General features: G+C 49.6%; 1 protein-coding gene across 1 annotated transcript in view; it reads left to right on the top strand.

Annotated features, from left to right (window-relative positions):
- The window catches only part of EXD3 (exonuclease 3'-5' domain containing 3), a 255,511-nt gene that overhangs the window by 136,568 nt on the left and 100,221 nt on the right, over positions 1-18,722 (top strand). Inside the window, 2 exon segments of the mRNA XM_036393870.2 lie at positions 403-456; positions 2,491-2,622. Coding sequence (XP_036249763.1) covers positions 403-456; positions 2,491-2,622 — 186 coding nt within the window.

Genomic DNA, 18,722 nt, shown 5'->3' with positions numbered 1-18,722 from the left:
CTTAGGTTTTTTCTCCTTTTCCCCCTGTGCAGTAGAACTGTTTCCTTCTTTGTGACCCAGACTAGGGAAATAGAAATAGTCTGGGTTAAGGGAAAAAATTAAAAGATTGTTTTTGTATAGGATTGTTTCAAGGTGGAATGGTTCCCTGGGCCATCTGTGGTACAGATACACCAGCAGCTTGTTCCAGCACATGGGAGATGAGGCAGGGATTGGCAGGGAGGGGACAAGGGGTGAGCCATACCTTGGAGCTGCTGTTGCTGTCAGGAACTCTTGGCCAGGTGTGGACTGACACTGAGAGAAACACTCGATATCTCCAGTTCACCTCCTCTCTTCTGTGACTGCAAGCCTGAACTCAGTGTAACTTCAGCCCCTGTTCATTTGGATTTTTACTGTTTTTTCCAGATTGCCCGACAGGAAGGAAGAGTCATTTTGACCTCTGGACTCCCATATCAAACTGTGAGTGTTCCAAGCTGCTGGCATGTTTCTGGCACTGATCCTTGCATGGTCTGGGGTGTCCAGGGGAGACAAGAGGAAAAGTCAGATGTGAATGCAACAGCTGGCTTGGATTTTTCATGTTTTCTCCACTAAAAGCTACATTTAGGGTCTTCAGAGGTTTGCTGTTCTCAGCCACCAAGGCTTGGGGCAAAATGTTTTTTTATACTTATATTCAGTCCTGTATTGGTGGGGAGAGCAATTGCTTGCCATTGGGGGTGGGGGTGGAAGTCAAGCCAAACAATCCAGAACAGTGTGTTTCTGTCTGGCCTCACTGGCAGGTGAAAGGCAGCTCAATTTCTGTGCTTTTTATCCCAGAGATTCTTGCTTGCTGGCTGGCTCCACACTGAGAGAGTTTCAGCCCTCAGGGACATTTCTTCAGGCTTGGAAGGGGGAGATTGGAAGGCCCCAAGCATGGGTCTGGTGGAAGTTGGAGAGGCTTTGTGTTGCTATACAGAAAAGCCAAAGCAAAGGCCAATCTTGCCCTCAGCACCAGCTGTTCAGAGCTGTTCACAGACATGCTTCAAAATGCACTGCTGAGCCTGCCAAGTCAGTGCTTGGAGAGCTGTGATGTCCTGTTGCAGGTCCTATGCAATTTTTTAGTGGCTAAAAATCCATTTGGAAGAGTGAAACTGTTCTGCATGAGCCAGAGTTCTGTTCACATGAGCTAGGGTGCAGGATTTCTTTGTCACAAACTGTCAGCATAAAATCTCCCAGCTACTCAGGCAGCCAGTCAGAATATTTGCAGAGTAGGGGTTGCTGATTTCCTATGGAAAATCAGAGTGTGGAATAAAACTCCTCCCCATAATAGGACACTATGAGGCAGGTGCAGCCACCCTGCAGGTTCCTTGAGCCTACAGCTGGTGGAATAGGGAATCCAGAATCCTCTTGTTTGGCAGAGCTCTAATTTCAAAGTACTGTGTAGGAATTGCAAAAGGAAAATAACTGCTTCCAGGGTACAATACTCCTGGGAAATACTCTGATTCCCTCAGTTCCCTTGCCTTTGGATGCCCTCCACAAGGATAGGATGGCTCTGCCAGGCTCCTTTACTTGTGTGTAGCTGATCCCACTCCTGTGAGTCCTTAGCATGGTCATGAAGATGTGTCTGGGACTTCCAGTGCTCATTCACAGATGCACTTCTCTACAGACTGTGGAACAAACATTGAGGGACTGCCCACATCAACCCCTTCAAATTTCTTGGCCACCAGGGAACACCAGGTGAAACGTTTGTGTGAATCAGAGGGCTTGAAGTGGTCACTGGACATTGTTTCCATCACTGTGCTTTGGCACACTCTGTGGGATCTGGCCAAGTTTCCTCAGAAAGCTGGGATTGAGGTCAGTTTCTTTTTGCTGCCCCTGTCAGCACCACCTCACCAAAATGTGAGTTGACAGGACTTGAGTATATTTTATAGAATAGAATAATGGAATTGTTAAGGTTGGAAAAGACCTTTAGGATGATCAAGTCCAGCTGTTAACCCAGCATCACCACCATGGTCCCCACTAAACCATGTCTCCAAGTGCCACATCCAGATGACTCTTGAACGCTTCCAAAGATGACTCCAACACCTCCCCAGACAACTCATTCCAATTCCTGACCACCTTTCTGTGAAGAAATGTTCCCTGAAATCCAGTCTAAACCTCCCTTGGAGCCTCTTGAGGCCATTTCCTCTTGTTCTGTCACTTGTTAGCTGGGAGAAGAGGCCACCCGCCCTGGCTGGACCTTCCTGTCAGGGAGTTGTAGAGAGTGAGAAGGTCCCCCTGAGCCTCCCTTTCTCCAGCCTAAATCATGTTTCATAGACATACAATCACACAATTCTTCAGGAGTCAGAGCTCTTGCAGCAGTGGCTGTTAGGTTACCAATCACGGTGCTCAGACCAGAATTCAGACTGTAAACACACACTAACTCTAAGCATTATTCAGAATTCAAACCAAGCCAAGAGCGCCAGAACAGCCCCAGGTGCCCTGACACTCGGTCTCACTGGTGTCTCTGGTTTGCAGCTGCGCTCCCAGGTGGGAGAAGGAAGGTGTTTCTCTGTGAACTGCTCCCAGAAGGCGAAGGAACAAGCGCTGCAGGTGCTGAAGCACTTCAACGTGCAGGTGTCCCCGGGTGACATCTTCAGCCGCTGCCAGGTAGGACGAGGCTGGCTCCAGCCCCGGCTCCTGCTCGCTCACCACTCCCTGCGCTGCCTCGGTGTCCTGGGCCTTGCACTTGGTGTCTTCTTGGTTCCCAAGAGTTCTGCTTGAACTTTGGCAGCACCTGGCAAAGCCGTGAGGAGTTCTGAGTGCAGTCACATCCGTCACAGTGCTGAGGGCTCAGTCAGAGGATCAGAGGCTCTGCATCTGCAGCTTTGCTAGAAACTCGCCTGTTTTTCTGATTTTTGCTACTTGGCCGGTGTTTTGGCATCAGCTGTCATGGTTGGACTCTCTTTGTTGCTGTGTTCTCTGTCTAGGACACATGCTGTTTTAATTATAAACCATGTTTAATTATCGCTCTGTGATTCTGTTAACACTTAATTACTTTAATAGGAGGATTTTTTCATAGGACTTCTTTTTTTTTTTTCAGAAGTTATTAGGTTAATTCATGTCCATGCTAGTTGATGGCTCCAGATTGTGTTTGGCACAGGATATCTGTGGATTGCTGTTAAGACTAAATTTTAATTGTGTTAGCTCAAATCACCATCTCTTCCAATTTCACTATTGTATTTGTTACAGCAACACGCTGAAACCTATCCCTTCCCAAACTGCATTATAAAACCAACACGGAACTTCAACATCTCTCACCTTATCAGTGTCTATAGAGAGAAAAAGAAGCAAGTTGGTTAGAAAATCAGCTTTTTCTTAGGGATAAGCAAGCCAATGAGTCTGGCTCAGTGCCTCATGGTGGAGATCTGGGGACTCCTGGCCCAGTGGAATTGCACAAGTAGCGTAGGAGCAGACACACCAGAGAGTGTGTCCTGAACCTCTGTTTATATCTGCTGTCAGATGTTGAAACTGGATCTGTAACTTAGAAAGCAAATAAGAGTTGTCCAGCTGGGCAGGTTGGCTGTGAGAGGAGACTGATGAAACTCCCTGCAGGTCAGATCCACAGAACAGGGGTTCATCTTACTGCAGGATAAATGGATATATTCAGCTATGGGATACTGCCTTCAGTCCTGTGGTTTTATTGTCCCAGAACAGATTGCAGTTGTTATATTATTTATATATTATATATTATTACATATATTTACAGTGGCACGCTGGCTTCTTGGCTGTTTTAAACAAACCTTTAAAAAACCTCATGGATTCTCCAGTTCCTTGACATCCCATAAAATAGTAGTGTTCCTCCTGATGGTTGTTGAAATACCGCAAAAATAAGCACACACACACACACAAAACCATGCTGCAGGAAACTCAGTGCTCTCTAATAAATGCATGAGACTGTGCAGCAGACAATGGAAAACTGACCCCTCACCCAGGATCTGGGGTCTGGAACTGGTTAACTCTATGGGCTTAGTACATGCTGTCTTAGTTTACAATATAAATAGGGGTAATCAATCTGGCTAGGAATATATACTAAGTGTTCTCTTACTTCCAGAAGAAATGCCTTCCCTGTAAATTGTGGTGGTGGAACAGCTGCATGTTTTATACCCCTCAGCATGGGAAGATGCTGATTTGTCCAACCTCTCCCTGTTCTGAATCATATTTACCTTCATTTAAGGCCTTGGCATTTTGGAGTGGATTTCGCTCAGCTGTCTCTGCAGACAGCACAGGTTTGGCTGATGTGCTGCTGATCCTCTGGGGGAGAATCCCAGCTCTCCCAACTGCACTTCCCAGGGTTGTGTGCACAGGCAGCAGGATCATCCTCCAGCACTCTGGAAAACTGACAGCCCACATCAACAGAGGCAATTTCTGCCTTCAGGAGCGTGCTCTGGGCCTACATGGCCTACAGAGACCTCAGCAGTTCTTTTATACGTCCTTCCTAAAACATTCTCATTCTTTGTAAACCTAATTGGGCTTAATTAGGATGGAGGCTGGATCCTGAAACTGCTGAGCTGTGCTTGCCAGCCTGTCTGTGCTGCTCCGGTGCTGGGTCACAGACCTTGTGGCTCCCAGACTGCTCCTTGCAGAGCACTTTGCTGAGGGGTGACAGAGAGTTTTGCCTGCCCCTACAGTGGGTGAGCATGGTGGGCACACAAGCAGAGCTCCAGAAAGAGCCGAGTACTGCTGTGTCTGTGCGAGGCAGGAGGATGGGCAGTACTGACCCATGAGCTGGGCCCCTCTCCTCCCTCTCCTGCACGGAGCTGGGCCTGACCTACAAGCAGGGATGGGTTATCTGTGTCATCAGCCCTGGCTGCATGTCACAGGAAGCAATGTGGCATCGTGCCTGCTCCCTCTGTCTCATGGAGCAGGGGCTTGTTTTGTCTCCTGGGTTCTGTTCTGTAAATGACTGGAGTGAATATGGCAGCAAATGTTGTCATAACAATGCGTGTAGTGCAGAGCACATGGTAAAAATAGGTCTCAATTCAATGTTGTACCCAAGACTGCTGGAAAATACGTTTCCTCTGTCACCTCCCTCAGCAGGGATGGACGAGCTCTCTTTTCCAGATGTAAAGAATGGGCTTGCTTTGCAACCCTGCCAAAATACTGCTTCTGTTAAAACAATGGCCAGCACTGGCTACCTCTGTCTGACCTAGAGCAGCAAGTGCTTAGGGAGTGTCATCCAGGGGCTGCTCAGCATTTCTGCTCCCGCTTGTGCTGGGCTTCAGCTTGGTTGCTCCAGTTAAAGGCTTCAGGAGCGGGGACTGCTGCCGAAAGTGTCAGTGATGGTGCAGGAATGACCTTTTCATTCCATGTGTTCCTCAAGTGCCGCATTGTAAGGACTTGGTGATGATCCTGGTGAAGCCACCCCTGCAGAGTAGCTGTAGGTGGGCCCAGTGGTGCCTTTGGTGAGGAACATTTTAGTGGGGCTGAGTGAAAATAAGATTAATTTTTGGTGACATGCAAAAAACCCCTATAGAAATTCTACATTTCATAGTCTTAAAATGTTACAAGCCCATTCCTTGTATTTGAAATGCAAATGTCATGTACCTGTCACCTCAGTACACATTTGAGTATCTTGTATTTTTCTTCTTTTCAAACAGCTGAAATACTTCCTTCAGGAAGGGACAGTGTGAAGTAATGTTTGGGGTGTTCAGACATGATCAATTCAACATGCTGAACCCTTACAGTAGTCAGGAAGATGTCTGGAGTTGTTGGAGGCTGTTGTGGGCTGCCTTAAATGTCAGCTCACAGTGCAACTCACCCAGGAGATCAGTGATGCTCTGCTCTCCACAGCTTGGAGTAGATTCTAACACAGAACCAGCAGTTAAAGAAGGAAAAACCACCCAAACCTGCTGAAGAAGGCATGGACTCCAGTCCATGGGCAAAGACAGCTGACAGCTGGGTCATTTCATAGTGGGGTGAAATTCAGCTCTTCTCCCAGGCCAGCAGTGATTGTCTCCCACCCTTCCTGGTGCTGTCCCTGTTTGGGACATCCTGCTGTGACACTTGGGTATGGCCTGGTGGAACAGCAGGAGAACATGAACTCCTTGTCTCCATGTCATTCCAGTCTCTTAAAGGAGAATGAATTGTCTCTTGAGAACAGCCATGTTTTGGCAGGATCCATTACCTGAATGACTGGTGTGACTTTTGCCATCTTGCTTTTCCATGCCATGTGGTTGAAGGTCTACCCAAAGCAGGTGTGGGCCACACCTCTGAACTTCCCACTGTGCCAGGGCCTTGTCGCTGGCTGCTTGGTGAGCCCAAGGGCCCAGGACGTTTCACTTCCCATGGCTGAGGTGTCTCGCCCAGCCAACTTGTGTCAGTGAAAGAACACTGGTGTGCAAGCAGATCAGTGGAGGCACAGGGCTGGCAGGCTTGGGATGAGCAGTGCTGCTGACAGGGAGGAATCCCAGCTTGGATGGTGATAAACTGAGGAGATAAACACTGCAAGTTGTTAGCTTTACATCTTTATATCACAAGGGTTTGTCACTATGGCTTGAAGGGACAACTGTGTTCAGCATTGTTTGGGCTCACCAAGAAATTCCTCCTGGAATCTGGAAGAACCTCGTGGTTAAAGGTTTCTAACTGCTGTAAAACACTCTCTGGTGCGAGGCTCTGCAGCTGGGTTTGGAGCCAGGAGGGCCTGTCCATCTGGAGAAAAGCTGTGCTGGTCTTTACTGAAAAGTGTAGCTGCTGTTCAGCTCAGTTTTGGGTCTGAGGCTTTGCTCGAGTATGGGGGGGAGCAGGCTGGGGGACGTGGGTCCTGCAGAGCCTCTGTGCCACCCCCACCTCCCCCAGGCCTCTCCTTCCTTTCCCACCCTCTGTTTGACTTGACCCTTTAGCCTTTAAGCTGGCTGGGGCAAGGACCCCGCTTGAACAATACCTTACGCAACAGGAGGCTGATCCCAGGTGAGGTTTCAAGGCTTTCCTGCAAGGAAAAATGATTGCAATTATATCCCCTGCAAAAATAAATGTGTGGAGGAAAAAAAATCCCAGGCTCCAGCTGCAGTTTGTGCATCTGAACAGCCCCACATTGACAGGGGGATTATCTGCACTTTCAAATAGGTTGTCTCTTGCACGTCACTGAATGCTCTGATCCTAAATAAGCAAATTACATCAACTATTCTGATGTCCTGTTTAACTTATGACCTCAGCCTGAGCACTGCAGGATATGAGAGATAGCTGCTCAATTTCATTGTCTGGAGATCTGATATATTTTTGTATTTTTTTGTGCCCCCCCCCCCCTTTCAGTTTCCAAACTACTCACCCCAGCTTTTACAAAGGTGTTAGCATGGGATTAGGAGTAGGCGGGGAGGAAGAGAGGAAACCACCTTTTTTTTTTTTTAAATTAGGTGCAAAAGCATTCTAACAGTTGTAGCAAATGTTTCTGGTTTTTTGTGGTTAAGGTAACGAATTTCATTGCTGCAAAGCTCATCATGTGCAAGCTAACTTACGCAGAGGGAGCCCAGGATGGAGCAATCCATTTAGCAGGGACAAAGTAAAAAGCCTTATGATGAGATGGAAACCCTGTACTTGGGGCACTTTGTGAGAACCTTTGAAGCCAGCCTGGGAACTCGGGCAATATTAGTTGATAATTAGTAATATAGATCCCTCAAGCTGTCATTTAGATTGAAAATGTGCATGTCTCTCATGAGCCTCTGTCACACCAATCTGATCAGCAGGCTTTTTTCTTCCTTTTATGTGGGTTGCTCTGTCGGTCCAGACGATGATGAGAACTGCCAGGCATCGTCTTTCTCACTCAGTTGTGAGCTGAGCAGCTATCTCCTGCTCCAGCATGGCATGGAAGTGGAACCAGGGCAATTTTGCTTTGTGGTCACCTTTCCTGGCCTGAGCAACAGTCATTTCCTTCATTTTAAAATACCAGCCGTCCTTCTCCATGCGCAGAGAAAAAACAGTAAGATTTAAAGGCTACATATTTCATGCGATGTTTCTTCCCCAGCAGACAGCAAGGGGTTGGCCTTGGGAGTCACTCAGGACAAAAATCATCTTCAGCTCCAGTGGGGCTGAGACATCATCAAAGAATTCAAAAATGTCAGTTCTCGTAGCCCCTGGTTCGGCTTTTGAGCTGCCCTCCACTGATGCAACATCATGTCCCCATTTACTTCCTTTCAGCCCTGAAATCTCTTTCGAAAGTGCTGTGTCACCCTCTAAATGAAGAATTTAGAAGGTCACGTGTGCTGGATTTCAATGACTTGGGAATGCTGAGAAAGAGAATATCATTTGGAAACCCTCTGTGGTTTAATAAAAGGTTCATCCATAGGATGCAATTTGTCAGCGCCTACAGGTCAGGAAAACCTGTGATTAAGAGCATCTGTGGTTTCCCCAGATGTGTGAGTGAGCTGCTTACTCCTCCCCAGTCACCCAAACCGGGCTCAGCCCAGTGCCTGCCCACGATGTGGGCTGTGATTTCTTGCTTCAGAGTGTGATTGTTCAACACAAGGGGTGAGGCCCTCTTAATCTTTTTGTTTATCCTGGGCTTGGCAATTCCGATGTAATCTGCAGCCTGTGCTGCAGAGGCTCCAGCCAGGAAGCACAGCTGGTATTATTCTGCCTCGACAGACACTGTTGAGGGAGCAAATTGCCCTCCAGAGGTACTTGTCCAGGGCTGGCTGAGTGGCGAGTGCTCCTTGCCCTGGCACCGCGCCCCGCTGAGAGGGACCAGCTCTTTGTGTGGAGTGGCTCTACACGACAGTCATTAAATACCATCAGACTCTGGGATCATTTGTCATGGCAAATTCCGCTTCTTTTCAGTCTCTGGTTAAGATTTTTATTTGCTAACCTCCAATGGTTTATAAATGATAGTGAGAGCTCGTAGTGAGTGGTCACTGTTACTTGCAAGGGGTGGAGACACCCCGAAGCACCACAAAGATCAGGGAATGCTTTGGGTCAGAAGGGATCTTAAAGCTCATTTAGTTCCAGCCCCCCTGCCATGGGCAGGGACACCTTCCACTATGTCAGGGTGCTCCAAGCCTCATCCAGCCTGGCCTTGGACACTTTCAGGGATCCAGGGGCAGCCCATTTTGTGCCAGGGCCACCTGTGCCAGGGCCTTCCCACACACAAGGAAGAATTTTTTCCCAATATCCCATCTCTCCCTGCCCTCTGGCAGTGGGAAGCCATTCCCTGTATCCTGTTACTCCAGTTCATTGTCCCAGGTGCTTCTCCAGCTCTCCTGGAACCCCTTTAGGTACTGGAGATTCCTGTAGATACTGAGCAAACCCCAGCTTGTGGTTGCCAGGCAGGAGGGCAGCACTCTGTCCGTGATGGCTTTGCAACATGATACGTGAGTGCACACAGCACCAATTCTGTAAAATTCCCAGCCTGGAGTTGGCTTAGCCCTGTGCTGTTGGCCACATAAAACTCAGAGTCCCCCAAAAAAGGGCTCGACTGGGCCTAATTCTCAGCAGCGAGCCCAGCCGTCGCTGCCTGGTTCCCACAGACTGTACACTTCCCTGCCAAGATTTCAGTATCTTCAGAAATTCAGTGGAGCATGAAGGTCACAGCAAGGGGAGAATGACAGCCTGAGAGGTTTTTTTCCCCTTTCAGCAACTCGGAGCAGACTGTTGTCTCTCTCTCATGTTGACTATTTTCATAGGGTTAGCGTGAAGTTTATGTTTTACACAGCCCAGTGGCAGTCGGAGCTGGGATCAGCTGTGTTTCTTCAAGGAGGACGGTCTCATGTTGCAGACTTTCTTTCTCAGTGTCTGCAAAAGCTCGGTTTCCAGTGAAATTTCCCTTACAGATCTTTGTCTTGAGGTTCTCTTTGTGGATGTATGTGAGAGACTGTACCCAAGGTTTCGGTTTGGGTATTTATTTCATTTCTTTTATTTTCACTTGCAAAGCTGCAGGCGGAAATTAAACTTCAGCAGGGAGGGGGGAAGCTGTTAATTTTTCACAGTGTTATGTATTCCAGTGCTCAAAATGATGATGCCAAATTAGCCATTAGAGGTCAAACCTCAGCTGACAGCAAATGTTTTCTTTTGAGGAAGCCATCCTTATTCCTGGGAACCAGTTTTGTTGTCCTGTGCTAAATGCAAGAAAGGTATGAATGTGTGGTTTTTCCTGGAGGGCAACACGAGCTGGAAAAATGCTGGTTTTAGCCAGTGGAAACAGCACAAGCAAACAACGATTGGCAGTGAAAACAGCACTTGTATTTAGACTAGCATAGAAAAGAGGACACAATGTAGTACAGAGTAAATGTCCTTTTATACAGCCTGTACAAGGCTTTTTCTTCCTCCATGGGTTTGGACAGACTATGAAGTGTGTTGGTCAGCAGAGAAGCTGGTGCACTGGGAGAAAGTAATGAAGGGTCAGCGGGTGACAGTGATGGAGTGACTGTAAGGAAAAGGAGGAACTCTCTGGAGAAGGCAGTGACACAGCTCTAACTCCCATGTGTCCTGAGGAAACTGTCCCCATGGTTTCTCTCAAATGTCATGAGAAAACAAGAGATTTTTAGCCAGTTTAAGTTCTGATGGTTTCCAGTCCCCTGTGCCTCCTGATGTCGTATTTCAGTGTATTGACTGTGTCAAGAAGCCAAAATTCCCATGTTTTATGCACTCTGTAGTTTCTCCTCCTTTTCAACATTGGTGTCCTTATAATGTTCTTTGTTTGTATGTCATGGTGAGGGTGGCTTGGCCAGCTCCCAGTGTTTGAATGGGAGTAGGGACTCACCAGAGCAGCACAAAGACCATGGAATGCTTTGGGTGCAAGGACCTTAAAGCCCATCCAGTCCCAATCCCTGTCATGGGAGGGACACCCCCCACTCTCCCAGGCTGCTCCCAGCCCTGTCCAGCCTGGCCTTGGGCACTGCCAGGGATCCGGGGGCAGCCACAGCTGCTCTGGGCACCCTGTGCCAGGGCCTGCCCACCCTGCCAGGGAACAATTCCTAATTCCCAATATCCCATCCATCCCTGCTCTCTGGCAGTGGGAAGCCATTCCCTGTGTCCTGTCCCTCCATCCCTTGTCCCCAGTCCCTCTCCAGCTCTCCTGGAGCCCCTTTAGGTCCTGGAAGGGGCTCTGAGGTCTTTTTGGAGTTTCTCCTCTCCAGGTGATCACCCTCAGCTCTCCCAGCCTGGCTCCAGAGCAGAGGGGCTCCAGCACTGTGATAGCTCAGTATCAGGCCAATGTTTTCCCAAGTCCCACTGAGAATCCTGCACAAAAACCATTGCCCTGTGGTTGCAAATGACACTAACTCCTGCAATGTGCTTTGTGGGGACTGCACAGCTCTGCAGCCATCCCTGGTCTACAGCAGTGCCAGCAGCAGACCTTTGTTCCTTCAGAGGAGGAATGTGGGATCTCCAGGCATATTTGGAGCCTTCCTTGGAAACACCACAGGCTGAGCTGCACCTTCTTGGTTTCCATGTAGAGTTTGCCAAATCTGTAATTGCTCAGCTGCATTTATCTGAAGACCCTTAGTCATTAAACTGTGTCACTTCCTATGGCATTGATCAGCCTGTATCTGTTATTCATGGTATTAATTGGAGGAGGTGACTCCCTGTGCCAAAACTGTGTGTCCATGGCTCCTGGTGAGATGTGGTACAGGACTGTCTTCAGCACCTACTGCTGTAAAGGCATTTCCAGCTGGTGATGATGGTCAGCAACATCTGTGGGGTTCTCTGGCCTTTCCAGGAAGGAAGACCTTGTCCCCACAAGGTGCATCTGGTCTGAATGAGTGGCTAGATAGAAGAGACCATTTTGTGTTTGTGCAAACCCTCTCATCCAAGGACTACACAGAAACAGGGACACAGAAACTGGGAGAGCCACAGCAGTATCCTGGTCAAAACAGAGACAGAAAGCCTTTAAATGAGTTTCTCAATTCATGCATTGTGTCAGTCTTGATGAAGAGGATATTTTGCAGCTATTGTGATGAAATGCAGCTAGGCCCAAGGTAGGATCTGACTGAGCTTAGAGGGAGAAATGGCAGTGTAGGAGTTTTGGCAAAGGTGGAAAATGTAACATCCAGGGCACACTCCTTGTGAGTCGTTATCTTTTCTCTGGATAAGGGGATTTGGATGATTTACTTGTCCTAATTTAAGACACACAGTCTGAGTTGATCACCCTTTTATTCATGGAAGTGTTGGGACAGGATGCAGGTGAAAGCCTGGTTTTGTCTCATGCCCAAAAGCTTCTCTATTGCCATTCCCAGCTCAGCTTTTCTCTGATGATTTCTGGGAGAGCTACCCCTGCTGAGGCATTTTAGTGAAGTGGGAGAGGCTGATGTCTGAGATGAACACAGGCAGATTTATGTTCATTACTGCACGTTAAAAAGCTGTGGTTAAAGGTGTCCTGCAGCCAGGAGGGTGGTCCCACAGCCCTTGTCCCCTGCCTACTTGTCCATCCCTCACATTTGCAGCTCATGCCTGGGAAGGGGGCACATGGGCAGCCAGATGTTGAGATTGATCTGGCTGAAATGGAAGTTCCTATCCACAGCTGGATCACTACCTTGTAGTCACAAGGAATCTCAGGAACAAGATATATCTTCAGGTGTACTGATGGTATGGACTGTCCACCTCCAGCAGCCCGATCCTGGCTGGGTGCCCTGCAAAGGTGTGGGTGGACCAGTAACCTCTGCAGCTGTTGGGGTTTTAATTTGACAGTCTAACTTCACAGACTTTAAAGAAGGGGAGATCACTGAGCTTGGTCCTGGCAGGAAGAAATGAGCTTGGTGGTTGGAGAGAAGGAAGTTGGTGATGGAGGAGTCAGAGGAGGAATATGGTTCCCTACAAACAAAGTCATGTGAATGGTGACAGCATGTAGTGATCAATGTGCAAGGATAATAGGTCACTGGGGAGTCAGCCTGAAAGCTGAAGCCTCTCAAAATATCTGGAACATTGTGGAAAAGAAAGTTAAGAAGACATCCAGTAAAGCTAGACAACTCTTGCCCCCTGGCCTGCCTCACTGTCCTGCTTCTCTCTGCATGGCTTTGCACACTCCAGTCTGTGACTGTCCGAAGGAGTTGGGCACTCAGAAGTTGTTTGTGCTTCCCTCCGTGCAGACAGTGCCCTGTGGTGAAGTGTTGAGCCTCATCTCTCAGGAGCAAACCCACCCACAGGCAGGAGCGGCCTCCCTCGCTGGGCCTGGCCAGCTCCGGCTGCCCGCGGCTGTGGGGCCGCTCCTCCCCCGAGCGGGGCCTTCCCTGGATCAGCCGCATTTACTGGCATTTACTGGCGGGCTCAGATTACCCCAGTGAAAATAATCGGTTATGCAAAGTTATGCTGTTTAGATTGGGTTTCTTCTGTGTGGCCAGCGAGGTGTGAAAGTCAATCTGCGCCGCAAACCCCGTGGGCACTTTCTCCCTGCTGGCTGGATATGATAGCTCTGGGCTTGGGCTCGTAGGGGGAAAAGCTGGCCCTGGGCTTGGCTCAGAGGGACACAAGCCACAGGTGGTTACAGTGGGACGGGGTTCCTGAGCTGCACAGGGCTCCTAAACCCAGCCTGGCAAAGCCAACGGGTCACCTGAGAGGAGGGTGTGAGGGCTGGCTCTGGCGAACCCTTCCGTTCCCTTGCCCCTATGGCTGCTGACAGAATAGGCTTGTGATGGTTTTATCATGGAAGCACAGAATAATTAAAGTTGGAAAAGTCCTCTAAGATCAAATCCAACCATTCCCCCAACTATGTCCCCAAGTGCCACATTGATGCAGATCTTAAATCCCTCTAGGCTGGGCAGCCTGTTCCAGTGCCTGACCTTTCTGTCTGATCTCTAATCCGAAACTCCTCAGCACAACTCGAGGCTGTTATCAGTGCACTCCTGTTCCCAGGCCATCATCATGGTCCGTGCAGAAACTGCAGAGTAATCAGTAAATCTTCAGCATTAGGAGAAGGACTTGCTGTCACAGGAGTGTTTCATGATATTCCTCTGATGCTTTTCCTTATGATCATCTTCTTTTTCACCCCCAAGGAATCACAGATTTGGAGTTTAAACGCAGAAAATCCTCTGTGGACCGACAACCCCTCCTGCTCTCCTGCCTGCAGGCCACGGTGTCCCTGTGATTCCTGCCCAGAGAGACCCAGGCTCACTCCCAGTTTGAGCTGGGGGAGGCTGTGGGGAGGCTGTGGCTGGCCGGGGCTCAGGCTGGGGCCCTGAGCTGACACCCCAGTGTGCTGTTGATATGTGGTCAGAGCAGTGGCACCTCACGATCACTGTTCAGGGGCTTGCTGGCTGCTCCTTGGTGTTCATAAGCACTGGAGCATCCCAGGGTCCGTGGGGGAAGGTCCAAGGGCTGCTGGTTTCCCCAGGTTCTGCAGCCCCGATGGAATGGGAGAAACACTGAAAGGCAGCTCATGCATATTTAAATCAGTGCCAATTTATGCTGTCGCTGATCTGTGACTTACCGCAGTAACATTCATATTCAGCTTTAGTGCCAAAAGCAATACTCAGCTGCTTTCTTACTCCTTAATGAAAAATACTTCTTTAGGGCTTCTTTGAAGTCCCCACCCCTGAAAATCCCAGCTATATTGCCATCATTGTTACTGTTAACAGCCCCTGCCAGGCCCGGGAGCCTTTCCTGACGGATAGCTCCGCGGGGCTTTGTCCGGGGCTCCCATTCAGCGCTGCGCTACAGCCAGTTTGAAATGGCTAATGACGGGCCTCCCAGGGGACTGCTGCCAAGCTCTCAAAGACCTCCCAGGTTTGGAAGTGGCAGGGTGTCCTTTTCCTGGGGCCAGCCGCAGAAGGAATGCACACACTCAGATTCTCCTACCTAAGCCGCATCAGTCAAGTTATTTTTTCAGTTGCAAAGAGTCATCCATGCGTACAGAGCCGGTTGCTTAGCAGGAGAGAGATAGCTGTGTCAGTAGACGACGTGGAATAAATAGAAGGAAAAGGTTAGGTGGAAAGATCCCCACTAGTTTGAGGCATTATTGTGTTTTATGTTGAAAATACCCTTTTGGAAAAATATGAAAGGCTTTGAAAACTTAAGCCAGAGTCTGTGTCAGAGACAGGACAAGATTCACCCGTCCCCAGGGTGCAGTGATGGTGCAGTGATGTTTATGGGTGCAGTTAGGAGTGTGAATGGTCTCGGTGGGCCCAGCTCCTACAAGCCATTTGCAAAGCCAGAAGAACACTGGATGGTCCCTCAGTGTCTGTTGGAAATGGGACTGGGATGTTTCTGCCAGGATTTCATGACAATTTTAAGTCGGTGCAGGCAGCCAGTGCAGCCGGATGGAGCCGGGCCTCTGCTTCCTGCCCCTGTCCCTCTCTCACTCCCCTCATCCCAGCACAAGTGCTCGTTTAACTGCAGGGCCACAGATGAGGGAACTGATCCCAGTTGAAACGGGCCTGTCAAAACCAGATGGTTAATTTTATCCCAGCTCAGCTCCCCAGTCTGGCTCTCTCTGCAGCTGCCCAGATGTGCAGGGAGGGGAGGGGGCAGGAGGGCTCTGTCTGCACTGGGTCAGCACAGGCTTGTGCTGGCTGGAACCCTGCGAGCCCAGAGCTCAGGGCACTCTGGCCAGCCCCAGCCTCCGGTGCCCGGCCCCAGCCAAACAGGGACAGCGTGGCCGGTGCCTGCAGGGCTCTCCGGGAGCCCCCAGCTCCAGCACTGCCTGCCCCTGGCTCAGGACCTGAAGCCCCAGCCTTGGGGCTGGGGGATCAGCCCTACCCTGGTGATACCCATTCATTTTGGACCCTCCTGGCAGTTCAAAATGTGATTAGCTGAAATTTGAGCTGCAGCTCAGAGTTAAGTGGGTGCTTATCCCTGTGTCCTGACACCCCAGCGTGTGGAGCAGCACGGAGCTCGTGCCCCTCGCTGCATCTCTGCCGTGGTTGAGCACAGCTCACAGTTTCCAAGGGTGCTTCTCCATTATTCCAAGTGAAAAGGGCTCTTCGTGCTTCACAAATGAATTTGCCACAGAATATGTAAGAATTGGTTCATTGCTTGCACTTGTGCTGCCAAATGCAACTAAATCTTTCCTCCCACTAATGGAATCCAAATTAATGGATTCTTATTTTTTTTTTAATTGAGGGGAAAGCTGCCCTCTCTGCAGGTGATGCTGTGCCTTTAACTGGGCTGCTGCTGTATAAGCAGTTGAAGCTTCATTTAGCCTGAATGAAAAACTCGATGCACGTTGCTGAAGAGAGGAAACTGGTGGTGGATGATTTACTTGGAATGCCCTACAGCAGTGGGGTTATAAGTGAGGAGGGGAAACACCAAGAGCACTGAGATCTGAACCAGAGGAAATGCAGGAAGCCTTGAAGTGACCTTATGCAAATTCCTAACGATGACACTTAATTGAACTCATTTTTTCCAGAGGTTGTAAAGATCAAAATAACAATAGCCTTGAAATGCAAAGGTCTCTGGATAATGCACGTGAATGGATAGTTGCATACTGCCAAAAACTGCCCCGGGTGGGTGTGATCAGCCTCCCTGGCAGCAGGGTACCAGACCCAGACTTGCTCCAGAGCATTGAGGCTGCTCTGGGGGCAAAAGTGATTCCTGGGGTTTCATCCTCTCTCCCACCCCATGGGACACTGCCTCTGCAAAAATGTTTATTTAAAGCTCTGTGTTTCTGTGCTGGGCCCCAGGAACCCTGGGTGTCCTGGCAAGCCTGGGTGCCTGGAAGCCTGGCAGGCCCTGGGAAGCGAGTGGTGGTGGCTGGGGGAGCCACTTGTGAAATGAGCTGCGGTCCTCAGCCCAGCCCGTGGGGTCGGTGCCCCATCCCACAGGCACAACAACCCCAGTGAGGAGAAGCAGAGCCACCCCCGGGGTCGCCGGCCGTGCCCTGCTGGCGGGGTTGGTTCCTGATGGGAAATAAAGTGGGCATGTGTTCAGTGTGACAGTGTCAGAAACTGATCCGGAGATTGTCAAGACCAAATTCCTATGCTGTTCCTGGAGCTCAGATTATTTTCCTCTGTGCTTGCATTCAGCTCTAGGATTCATTCTCTGGATGGAGACTTTTCACAAGTGCATGTAGTGTTGGAACAATGGGAAATGGCCTTAAGCTGAAGGAGGGCAGGGTTAGGTGGGATATGAGGATGAAATTCTTCTCTGTGAGGGTGGGGAGGCCCTGGCACAGAGTGCCCAGAGAAGCTGTGGCTGTCCCTGGATCCCCAGGCCAGGCTGGACAGGGCTTGGAGCAGCCTGGGACTGTGGAAGATGTCCCTGCCCATGGCAAGGGGTGGGACTGGATGAGCTTTAAAGTCCTTTCCCACCCAAACCAGTCTGGGATTCTGTGATTCTCCTCCTTCACATTAATGCATACATGAGGAAGTATTGATCTGGGGAGAAAAAGCAAAATAGGTGCTGCTGTGAAAAATTCTCATCCCTGAATCTGGTGCTTAAATTCTCTGAGCTTCTGTTTCCAAGGACTTGCAGAGTGAGGCACACACATGCACTTTTTGTCTGTGAAATACTGGCTGCCAAATTCTTCTGAATTTCATTCAAAGTACCAGATTAATTGATTTATTTAGATTCGTAAGCAGCAGTAGAGAGCAGGAGGCTCTGACCCAGTGAATAATGGCGGATGTGGCTGTGAACAGCAGCTAATGAAGATGAAAAACTCCCCTGTCCGGAGGAATCCAAACACAGCCTTACAGATGAGACTGCTGGCCCAAGTGCAGCTGTTTGTCTTTCCAGTAATCCGAAGCCGTTGCAGAGCCCTGAGAAGAGGAGGGGACAGTGCCTGTGTGTGCAGCAGGGTCAGTTGTGTGTGCAGCCTCCTGGGCAGAGGTGAATCTGTGGCACGGTGGTGCCACCGTGGCCGGGCCCCCGCGGGCACAGCCGGGCTCCCCAGCCCCATCAGCCCAAGCAGAGCAAGACACTCAGCACCTTCCCTTCGGAGGGAAGCTGGAAAATCTTCTCTGTATTTAAAGTTCCCATGGCTGCAGTTTGAATTTGGCACACAGTTGGCCATGGGGTTATCTGAGGTCATGTACTCAAATAGTTGTAGATAAAACAAGGGCCTGTTTGGATTGGAAATCTCCAGAGGGCTTTTCCTCTGCGCGCGGGTAACAATATTGCAGAAGGACAGCAGCCAAAATAAAGACTCGGCTCCGTATGCAGTAGCTCAGAAAAGTAAAATGAGCAATGGAAAAAAAAAAAAAAGAAAAAAAATGTAAAAAAGAAGCCTGTTTTCATTACGTTATTTTTTGAACTTGCTGTTGGGATGGAGGAGTTCCAGCCAAGGAGAGGGAGTCCTGCAGTGAGGCGCCATCCAGGACTGGGCTCGCTGTGCTGCTCTTCCAGGAAATTCCCTGTGGCTGCAGAAAGCCACCGCTGTCCGGCTGGGCTCACCTGCCCACGGTTTCACCCGAGGAGCCACCAAGGCAGGGCCCACACTGCAGAGCTGGCAGGGCATGGGGACACCTGCCCAGGGCTGCCCCAGCACCTGCTCCTCTGCTCGAGAGTTTAGTTCCAAAGTCCTTCCCAGCTAGGGCAGTTATAAGAGGGAGAAGTTAATGGGTTTTGGAAGTTAAAGAGGGAATAAGATTCTGTCAGGCTCTTCCACAGACCCCTGGGCTTTTATAGGAAACTTTCCTCATGGCTAAGGCACACTGAGAGCACACTGGGACAAGAGCTGTGAGTCTGTACCTTTCCAAGCTGCCATTGGGGAACAGCAGATGTGTGCAGTAACAGCAGCTCTGCTCCTTGCTCACTGCCTGCTCCAGCCAGCTTCAGCCTCCCTAGCCTGTTGTCAGGAAAATAATTGAAATGCAACAGCAAAATGACAAGGTTGGGAAGGAAATTTGGCCTTT

Source organism: Molothrus ater, chromosome 20, assembly GCF_012460135.2.
Source record: "Molothrus ater isolate BHLD 08-10-18 breed brown headed cowbird chromosome 20, BPBGC_Mater_1.1, whole genome shotgun sequence".
NCBI lineage: Eukaryota > Metazoa > Chordata > Aves > Passeriformes > Icteridae > Molothrus > Molothrus ater.
This window is presented reverse-complemented; position numbering and strand designations above follow the sequence as displayed.